This window comes from Berghia stephanieae, chromosome 4 (genome assembly GCF_034508935.2).
Source record: "Berghia stephanieae isolate SIO BIC M18660-M18661 chromosome 4, UCSD_Bste_1.3, whole genome shotgun sequence".
Lineage (NCBI taxonomy): Eukaryota > Metazoa > Mollusca > Gastropoda > Nudibranchia > Aeolidiidae > Berghia > Berghia stephanieae.
Genome location: NC_088363.1, coordinates 15,135,046 through 15,146,300, shown reverse-complemented (window position 1 = coordinate 15,146,300; position 11,255 = coordinate 15,135,046). Strand labels below are relative to the sequence as shown.

At 39.9% G+C, this 11,255-nt stretch overlaps 2 protein-coding genes across 2 annotated transcripts in view; both read right to left on the bottom strand.

Annotated features, from left to right (window-relative positions):
* Window positions 1-1,667: 1,667 nt before the first annotated feature.
* Window positions 1,668-11,255, bottom strand: part of LOC144971700 (uncharacterized) — a 20,121-nt gene continuing 10,533 nt past the window's right edge. The window contains exons 9-11 of the mRNA XM_078912775.1: window positions 9,105-10,472; window positions 7,399-7,490; window positions 1,668-2,359 (exon numbers count right to left, since the gene is read on the bottom strand). Coding sequence (XP_078768901.1) covers window positions 2,133-2,359; window positions 7,399-7,490; window positions 9,105-10,472 — 1,687 coding nt within the window. The 3' untranslated portion in view covers window positions 1,668-2,132. The remainder of the gene's footprint in view (window positions 2,360-7,398; window positions 7,491-9,104; window positions 10,473-11,255) is intronic.
* LOC144970077 (52 kDa repressor of the inhibitor of the protein kinase-like) lies at window positions 5,633-6,732 on the bottom strand. Its single transcript, XM_078909292.1, has 2 exons — window positions 6,614-6,732; window positions 5,633-5,981 (listed from the first exon to the last, which is right to left on the bottom strand). Exons 1-2 carry the CDS (start codon window positions 6,730-6,732, stop codon window positions 5,822-5,824), a joined length of 279 nt encoding a protein of 92 aa, XP_078765418.1. The 3' UTR covers window positions 5,633-5,821.

The following is an 11,255-nucleotide window of genomic DNA, read 5'->3' as shown; positions in this document are numbered from 1 at the left end:
AGACTGCGATGCATGAAAGCAATGAGAATAATGAGAGTTCTGTCGAGCATGGAATGGGGTTCGGACACAAACACTCTTCTAAAGATATACCGAACCCTTATTCGATCAAAACTGGACTACGCATCTTTTGTATACGGCTCTGCAAAACCATCCTACTTAGGCATGCTGGACCCAATTCATCATCAGGGACTGCGCTTGGCACTCGGGGCTTTCCGCACTTCTCCAGTGGCAAGCCTTTATGCTGAGGCAGATGAGCCACCTCTCCATCTCAGGAGGAAAAAACTGGCTCTCCAGTATGTTACTAAGGTCACATCGCTGCACGACAACCCAGCACATAAACATGTACACTACACGGATAGGACACTAGAAGAAAAATTTCGTAAGCACCCAAAAATGACACCACCATTAGGTTGCAGAATAAAAAAAGACATCGCAGACATGAACATCAGTCTAGATAGGATACATCCATACGTCCAGGCAAAGACACCACCATGGTCCATACATACACCAAACATAAATTTGGACCTAACAAAACTGGAAAAATCACAAACAGACCCACATATTTACAAACAGACACTAAAAGCAATATTACAAACATACAAAAACCATACTCACATATTTACGGATGGTTCAAAGAGCGCAGATGCAGTAGGATGTGCCTATCACTCATCGGAAGGCACAGGATCACTTCGCCTGGATAGAAATGTTTCGATCTTTACAGCGGAATCGAGAGCAATCCTAAATGCTCTCCGTTTGGCTGAGAGATCGAATAAAAATAAATTCTTGATCTTGTCTGACTCGCTGTCCGTACTTAAGGGGATCTCAAATTTTTATTGCACCGATCCAAGACTCATAAGTATCTTGGAAGGTGCAAATAAATTATTTATTAAGAAAAAGAAAGTTTGTTTTCTCTGGGTACCTAGTCATGTGGGTATCCAGGGGAACGAAGAAGCGGATCGACTGGCAAAAGAGGCGGTGAGCCAAGAATTACAAGAGGGCAGTAAAATCCCACACGCGGATTTAAAGATCAATATAAAAAAACATGTCCGAAAGGAATGGGAACGATCCTGGAGTCGAGATGTACATAACAAATTAAAACAAATTAAAAGTGACCTCGGCCCCAGACCCAACTCGGGGCTAAAAAGAAGAGACGAGGTAAAAATAACTCGACTCCGGATCGGACATACTGCCCTCACTCACCGTTTCCTTCTGGAGAGGGATGAAAAACCCCTCTGCAGAAGATGTAACTGTGACCTGACAGTTCAACACATTTTAATTGAATGTACAGAATTAGAACAGATAAGGTCACAACATTATGATAACAGAGACTTGAAGTCTCTGTTCCAGTCGGTCGATCCGCTTACAATTTTAAAGTATCTGCAGGAATGTGAACTCCTGCAGAAATTGTAAATAGATATTTTTACTTAACAAACATGTAACTATTATGATTTTATAAAGATTTTATTACAACAGTACACGTTTTGATCAGCTGTGGCCCCTCGGGGCCGATAAAAGATTGATGAAAGACAGAAACGGGCGCTTAAATGACCTAAATAGTGTCGAAAGCGCCGTTAAATACCTAAAAACAAACAAAACAAGCTTAATAGCTAATATTCTCAACACAAACATATACCATAGAAACAATTGAGACATTGAGTATGCTCCGGTATTTGGGGTGAATTTTTAATTCAGAAAAGAGAGTGAAGCAGGCACTTATGTTGGTAACAACAAGAGATGAAGTGAGTAGGAAAGTGCCAGAAGACAATAGAGCTGTTTATTTTGTAATTTTTCACTTCGTAGGAGCCTTTACTTACTTTTCATTCCCTGCATCAAAAAGCAAGTATTTTTTGGTTTCATTACCTATCTTCAAATTGACTCTAAGTAACTTGTACAGAAATATAAACCACCATTATCGTATTTAAAGTTGATGGGAATGTTTTAATCCACATGTTGAGAATTTTGTTCATGAGCTGTTACGTTTCCTTTTGAAGCATTATCTTAATGTCTGCACAGAAACGTCCAATCAACAACACGGCGTAGTGTTGAATATGTGTGTCACTTCTATAATCAGTGCCCCGGTATCCAGGAGACGGTTTCACAGATCTGTTATAACATTATATGAACATCACCGACTAATTTGGTGATGGTAGAGATACGTCATCTGCACATTGTTTACTACAGATGTCCAAACTTGCGTTTTGTAATTGATTTCCAGTAAAATGTTTGTTGGATTTCTTGTTGCTTTTCGTCATTCCGCAAAACATGGGCCTTAGAAAGACGTGAAGGAACAACTCCACCATCTCGTACAGGGTCAGAACGCTGGCCCCGATGAATAGGCCCATAGATCCTCCAATATCACCTGGTGAATTTTTTAAAAGGAAAAATTAGGTACAACTTACTTTACTCAACACTTAACAAAATTTATACTGATAAATACTTATTATATATATAACAATTAATTGAATTCAATCTACTGGTTCAATCTCAGAGTCTCTCGATAATAGTCGAAATATGATAATGGTTGTATAATTCCTTGTGGTTAGAGAAAGAAAATAACGAGTATTGATATATATTCTGTTTTATTATTCTTGTGCGGCTATGTGGCCTTGTGGTATAATACTCGCTTTTAGATAGGAAGGTCCTGAGTTCCAGCCTCGCTCGGCGCATAGTTGAGTCCTTGGAAAAGACTCTTTACTCATCTTCTCTTCTCTCGCCGTGCTCATGTGTAAAAAGAGTACCTGACCGTTAGCAGCGCTGTCTCTTTCGGGGAAAAAAATGTAATATCGCCTAACAGGCGTCAAGGCTTGTTCTATGTGTTACGTGTTGCTGTTGGTCAGGGACCCTTTGTAAAGCGCTTTGAGCAAGTATTGGATATCGCGCTATATAAACTGCTCAAGAGATATGATTTGAGCATAAATGATAAATAATAGTGTGACGTTATACCCTTCTCACACTGGAACTTTAATTACTTTTTCAACATTCGAAGTTTTCATAAAGTCATGAAGCTATAACATCACGACTCGATTTAAAGCTATTCTCTTCTCGGGGGCGGGGGGGGGGGGGGGGTGATCCCTATAGATAGTATGCACATGGCTCAGAAGTTCACAACATTGCCACCCGGAAGTAAAACTGGCCAACACACAAAACTGTGTGTAACCTTGAAGGTTTATAGTCTAGTTAATACAGTTAAGTGATAAGTACTCATAAACGCGGATGGCAAAAAAAAACAATAACAAAGACATGAGTGACGTCATCTTCGAACTATCTATAGGTCAGTTGGTGAAGTAGCCTAAAGGGACCGAGTTCGATCGTAGCCATCGTTAACTTATAGCCTGACACTGACTAAAAATGACGTCAAAAGACATGTCTTTGGCCGGGATAGAAAACAAATCGTGAGTTGTATTCAATAGTTCAACCAATAGAATCACTTGTTTCCTTGAGCACTACTAACGATAACTCACTAGACGGTGCACAAGTGTAAGTCCTGGTGGGTTCTTGCGTAGCCATCGTGAACATATAGCCTGACACTAGAACCCTCTAGGACTGGCAGTTTGACGTCATTTTTTAGGTTTGTGTTGCGTCTAGTGAGTTGTCGTTAGTGGAGCTCAAGGAAACAAGTTATTTCATTGGTTGAACTATTGAATACAACTCACAATTTGTTTTCTTTTGTGGCAAAAGACTGGCATTTTGACGTCATTTTTGGTCAGTATCAGGCCATAACTTTACGAAGGCCACGGTTCTAGTGTCCGGCTATAAGTTAACGATGGCTTTGGTTTCTATCCCGGTTGAGGTCGAGATTTTTTCCTGACCCTCGTCCCGTCCACCCACCAGGGTACCTGGGTCTGTTTGATCTGTCGGAGCATATCCCGCATTCTGGAGCGTAAAACGGAAATGACAAAATTGCTTTCTATAGATAGTTCGAAGATGACGTCACTCATGTCTTTGTTATTGTTTTTTGCCATCCGCGTTTATGAGTAATGCTCACTAAACTGTATTAACCAGACTATAAACCTTCAAGGTTACACACAGTTTTGTGTGTTGGCTAATTTTACTTCCGGATGGCAATGTTGTGAACTTCTTAGCCAAGTGCATACTTTCTGTAGATAGTATGCGCTTGGCTAAGAAGCTCATAACATTGCCATCCGGAAGTATATTGGACCAACACACAAAACTATGTGTAACCATGAACTTTTATAGTCTGGATAACACCGTTTAGTGAGTATTACCAGAGAGTTTAGAAGCTAACGCTTAGAGAGCTCTCTCTTCCCTCCCGCTCTCCATGACAACAATGCATTTCATTGCGTATCAGCCGAAAAATTGTGTGTCACGAAATAGGCGCGGATCACTGAATGTGTGTTTCGTCTGCTAGAGATCGGCTGCTCTTTTTCTTTACTATCGGCTCAGGCTTTATGTGCAAAATCGTACAGATTAGTTTGATTCTCTAGATCAGGTTACGATAACTTTGTAAGATTCTAAAATAAATTACTTATAATAATAATGATGTGCGTGTGTGAGACACACACACACACACACACACACGAAGAGAGAGAGAGAGAGAGAGAGAGAGAGAGAGAGAGAGAGAGAGCGGGTGGGAGGGGGTGAGGGGAGGGGGGGGGGATAAACTTTGACAAAAAATAAATTTAACTCAACTTTACAGCGAAAATCATGATTTATTTTAAACAAACTTAATAGAAACAAACGACCTTTGTATTTTCAACAAAGCCATAATTTCTCTCTCTCTCTCTCTTCTTCCTCTCTCTCTCTTTCGCTTCTCTCTCTTCTCTCTTCTCTCTCTCTCTCTCTCTCTCTCTCTCTCTTCTCCTCTCTCTCTCTCTTTCCCTCTCTCTCTCTTCTCTCTTCTCTCTCTCCCTCTCTCTCTCTCCTCTCTCTCTCTCTCTCTCTCTCTCTCTCTCTCTCTCTCTCTGTGTGTGTGTGTGTGTGTGTGTGTGTAAGTATGTGTTTAATTAACACACGTATAGTTCAAAATAATATGTACAATGAAAAAATAGTATGCATGACTAAGATGACGTCAAGTTGCGTTGCATAGATTAATGACCACAAGTACAATTAAACATAATGAAGGAGAGAAATACAAAATACATGTACTCTCGTGTAAGTATTGTAGAATCTAATCTAAAACACATTTTATAAACTGAAAAATGGCTCAGTAAAATCACAAAGGGGGACAATGCTGCATCAACACCGATGATTGACAGTGACAGACCAGAATTGATAACCTCGGTATACATCCATTGTCTCCTGAGACAGACGGAAGCCAACAACAACAGGCATACCGGTAAGAAAACAAATCAGCGACATATCAAATCTACACGACATGGCTAAATGTGGCAGTCTTCCTATTTCTATGGGTGGGCTGTTTTTCTGACAGTGTCTGATTCATTAACTGGCATTAGTGAACAAATTAGCTACATAAAAAAGTAAATCACACTTTCCATTTTTGCAACCAAGGCCCATGTGGGGTGGAATGCTTACCACAAGCCGTCTAATGATCCTATTTCTCAGACCAGTAATGTGCAGTGTGGGAGTAATGGCGTCTCTGAATTCCTTTTCCATAATTTCTATGATACAGAGAAGTTCTGAACTTGGTGCACAGAGACCGCCGTGGTTACAACCCTGAAGGTTCTTTGCATGCAGGAATACTTGACTCTCTTTGCCAGGGTCCTTGTCACCTTTCAATAAATCTTGACAGTCTGTACACACATGGGGCATTAATTTGACTGCAACATACCCAGATATGCAAGTTGTTACATTCTGTTCATTTGGTATTAGGGATTGCATAGTTGATGGCAACATCAGCTGTCTAATTTCCTGTGGAACATCTTGTTGAAGGCGTGTCTTGACTGCCACTGAAACAGGAAGCATCAAAAGGTTCTTCACATAAAACATTTCGTCTGTACAGTGCATCAGCTGACTTGTCATCCAAATCAGCACGCCTGCAGTTGATGACCCAACGCCTGGACCTGTAAAAAATAACTAACGCAGTTCAATATTGGATCTAGATCTATTATTAGTAATTAATTGAGAGCTAGGTCTGATTAAGAGTTAATTTTATACATAAAAGCACATACTAATTGGCCGAGAGAGACTAGATGTATGCTTCTCTTTAGATAAACTTCTAAAAAACTAAGCTCACTTCATTGAGATTACTACTGTACTAGAATCTAGACATAGGCATCACAAGTCTAGTCAATGTACATCCTATCTAGTCATCCCTCTAAAGCTCTTTGAGCATATTTATTGGATATTGCGCTATATAAAAGCTCAATTATTTTAAGCATAAATCCACTGGCACAACATATATGGCTAAAATTCAATGCCGTGTAGCTACACCGTCGCCCCCTACCCTTTACTGTGTTTTAAATCAACCACATCTGCTATTATGGAAAAGGAGAAGAAGAAGATGAAGAAGAAGAAGATAATGGCTAGCCTCACCCCCAACAGAGCCACCTTTAAGGGTCACAGTCACGGTGCAGTAGATTAGAACTGGATCAGAAATCTAATGTTCATTTTCTCTTGTAACACAATCTAGACGTGTTAATATAGAAATATAGTTATTTGTTAAGGTTAATAGATTAAAGTTTAATTTTCTCACCTTTCAGGATCCTTTGGGAAACGGAAGAAACCTAAATCTGGTCTCTTGTGTCGAGAATTTGAACAATTGATACCGGAACACCACTGGCATTTGTTATGTGTTGTCGGCGTCGGCGCCATCTTAGCTCATTGTTGTACGCGCTTATTTCCACGATCAGCTGTTGACCCAGATACGGGCTTTTTGGCTAGAGAGAGCTCTCGAAGCGTTAGCTATACAATCTCTCTGGTATTACTCATAAACGTGGGGGCAAAAAACAATAACAAAGACGAGAGGGACGTCAACTGCATACTATCTATACTTTAAATGGACCACAGTCTATAATGCAAAGTACATTGTCTGATTGAAAGAACCCAGCTACCCAATCACTGCTGGGTGGAGGAAAGAAAAAGATTATGCGTTTTTGCCACGGCATCAATGGAGACCGTAGCCTAGGCAATCCATGAATCAATATAGATAATCCATTGAACAAGATGTCTGATGTCAAGAGGAATCCCCCATGTTGTCTAAGTGAGCAAATTGGGGGGGGGGGGGGGGGGGGTCAATAATCTACCCCAAGAAGAAAAAAAGAAAGTGCCAAAAGCGGGGCTCGAACCCCTGGGCCTTCCGGGTCACAGTGCAATGCCTTAACCACTCGACCACCTCGACCCGGATGAGAGGGGGAAGGGGGGGGGGAGGGGGGTGGGTCAGAAATAAAATCTCGACTACACCCTGATTCGATCACGGTCCCTTTGCGTGTGAAGCGAGTGCTCTACCAACTGAGCAATCGTAACCCTCATCCTACTTACAAATCAAGGCAAATATGTCATAGGCGGGCTGTTGTGTGATTTGTTCGTAGCTCTTCTCTCTGTAGAATACGTCTAGTTGGAGGAAATTATCCCTGGGAAATAATAATAATAATAATGATGACAATAATAATAATAATAATGATGACAATAATAATAATAATAATAATAATAATAATAATAATAATAATAATAATAATAATAATAATAATAATAAAAATAATAATAATAATAATAATAATAATAATATAATAATAATAATAATAATAATAATAATAATAATAATAATAATAATAATAATAATAATAATAATAATAATAATAATAATAATAATAATAATAATAATAAATGACATTTGTTGAGCGCTTTCCAAAAATCAGAATCAACTGAATCAGAAAAATGTTGGTTGTATCGTAACAAATGTGACGATTTTCCTGTAGTTGATAAGGAGAGGGTTAAATTGACTGAATCTCAGTGTTTTACCGGTTGCTGTTTTCAATTTGTAGTCTTTTCAAGCCACCAGACCCATGGAGACGGAGTTTATCCCGGTTTTTGTAGCGTGAAACGGACAATAGCAGTTGCTTGCTACGCTTTTCATAGGACGCTAGTCTATCACAAAGCACTTTCCGCCAGACCTAACAGACCCAGCTACCCAATCACTGTTGGGTGGACAGGGTGGGGGGGGGAGGTCAGGAAAAATGTCGACTGCACCCGGATTGATATCGGTCCCTTTACTTGTGAAGTGAGTGCTCTACCCACTGAGCTATCGGGACCCCCAATCTGCTTTTCAATTCGCCACGTTGAATATTCTGACACGTTCCATTGTTCCTGGAAACATGTATCTTTCGGCTTAAATTTCAGTGAAGGGGGTCCCGATAGCTCAGTTGGTAGAGCACTCACTTCACACCCAAAGGGACTAAGATTGATCCAAAGTGAAGTCGAGGATTTTTCTGATACACCCCCCCCCCCCCCCCACCACTCTATTGTCCGCCCAGCAGCGATTGTGTAGGTAGGTTTGCTAGATACGGCGTAAAGTAATTTGCTTTAGACTAGCGTCCTATCCAAAGGGTGGCAAGAAATTGCTATTGTCCGTTTCATGTTATAGAAACCGAGATAAACTCCGGCTCAATGAGCCTTATGGATTATTTATGGATTATAAAGGATTACTCATTTCAATGGCGTGTATAACCATTATTTATATTTTCGACTTTATTACGATATTATAAATAAAGTACTTACAAACAACAACAGACTTGAGCTTTTATATGGCGCAATATCCACTAAATATGCTCAAAACGCTTTACAATTATAAATTAAATAAATTGAGGTTTATATAGAGCAATATCCACTAAATGTGCTAAAAGCGCTTTACAAGGGGTCCCTGGTCAACAGCAACAATTAACATGTAGGACGGGACATTACGACTGTTAGGCGATATTACAATTTTTCGGACAAAGACAACGCTGTTAACGGCCAGGTACTCATTGTACACCTGAGTACGGTGAGAGAATGTGAGTAAAGAGCCTTTTTCAAGGACTCAACTATGCGCCGAGCGCGAGGCTCGAACCCAGGACCTTCCGATCCGAAAGCGAGTGTCATACCACTAGACCACATAGCCGCAAATTAGTCCCAAGCCAACAGCTACACTTAACAGATAGGACAAGACATGCCGACTGTAAAGTGATATTACAATTTTTGACAATACTTACTTTATGAACTTTGAATCCATGAGATTCTGCTCTTTATACAATATCATGTGTTCTATAAGTTTATTTATGTTGTTGAAAAAGCGAGTGTCAGTGTTCTTCACAATAAATCTGGGATCGTACAAATCTCGAATACTGGTATAGTTTGCCTCGACCTCTTTGCTAACGTCCTCAAAGGTCCTTTGCCATTCTGTCAAGTTTTTGAATTCATAACACTCCACCATGTTTTCGTCTTCGAGAATGACATCCCAAATTTCATTGGTCGAACGGAGCAGAGCTGACCAACCATCGTAGACATCTTGACCACGTGATCGCAATTCCTGGAAAAATAGCTTTAAGTCGTTAATTCCCACGTGAATGTCTTCCGAGGCCAGTTCCTTTGCCGCCTGTTGTTTTGTAACATTTCCAAATCTGATATATTTGTCCGTGGAGTCCATGCCTTGTTTTATTCGTTTTAATATCGAATTGTTAAGGTCGACCAAGTTACTTAATATCACATTTATTGAATCCATCATACTTTGGAAATTAGCTTCAAAGGACCTCCAACGCCTTTCAAAATCTTCTATTTTTGATTTCATGAATTTCCCCGGATAATCGATGGCCTCTTTATAAAATTCGCTTCGAGAGTGATAAAACCATCTTGCTCTACTGAAAAACATCACATTTGCCATATGTAACTCCGTTTCATTCAACGTATTGTTTACATAACTGTTATTTGCTATAGCTGAGTACCGTCTCAAATAGTGTTGTACAGTGCGGATATCTTGCCGAACGCGGACACTGTGCTTGCGTGAATATCGCGTTCGAAATAACAAATCATTCAACAACTTTTTAGGCGTCATGTAAAAGTTGTCAGCCCTCAGTTCTGTTAAATACCGGTATTGGAAGATCGGTGTCCCGTTCAGGTATGCGTTATAAAGCTGTGTAAGGTTCTCGTGTGTTTTTTCGCAGAGATCTAGCCGGCCATTGATCATATTCATAGTTTCTAAATATAGATTTAGTCTCAAGTCGTCATTTAAGGTTAAATTACTCGGTGGATGAACCATTTGGTGAATGCGAATCTCCACCTGATATCCCAGCTCTTGAAATCCTAGTAGAGCTGGAAAAATGGTTCTTTCTTCCATAGCCTGTCTCGCTCTGATGAAGTTTTTGTTGACATGGTATTCTTGCCAGTGAAGATAATACAATTTCTTTCTCCATGTCGATTTGACATCGTCAAAAATGGCCCGCAATGCTTCCTTTTGGGCTGAAAAGCGTGAAAGTCCCACCGAGATCATAACGTTCTCCACTTCCTGAAAACTATCTCTTGCAGTCAGTACAAGACTAAGCAGCTTGTTGAACTTGATGGGATTCATCCTGGATGTTGTCTCTCTGTAAAATAATATGAAGATATAGATAGTATGCATTAGCTAAGACGCTCACAACATTGCCATCCTGAGATGGAATAAAGTTGACGTCTTTCAGGTCTTTGCTATTGTTTTTTGCCATCCACATTTATGAGTAATTCTCACTTAACTGTGTTTTCCAGACTATAAAAGTTCATGGTTATAGATAGTATGCGCTTGGCTTAGAAGCTCATAACATTGCCATCCGGAAGTATAACGAACCAACACACAAAACGGTATGTATCCATGAACGTTTATAGTCGGGTTAATACAGTTCAGTGAGCATTACTCATAAACGCGGATGGCAAAAAACAATAACAAAGACCTGAATGACGTCATCTGCATACTACGAGTATCTATACTTAGTTTTGTGTGTTGGTCAGTTATATTTCCGGATGGCAATGTTGTGAGCTTCTTAGCCAAGCGCATACTATCTATAAACAATGACGTGAATGAAATCGACCTCTCTCTGATCATTGTGATTGCTTTCAACCCGCCAAATGGGTGACTAGTTATCACACGATTTTTTTCGATCATATTATAAACGTTTAAGTTTACCCATAGTTTTCCGTGTTGGTTCTATTGATCAAGCGGTAGAACAGTGGGTATTTTACTTAGACACATACCGTCGATTGTAAAACCTGCGTAGTTTGCTCTGTTTACCAATCACTGCCATTGTTTACAGTATGACGACTGTCCGACGGGCATGGTTATCTAAGTGTCGTAGATAGTATGCGCTTGTCTGAGAAGCTCACAACATTGCCATCCG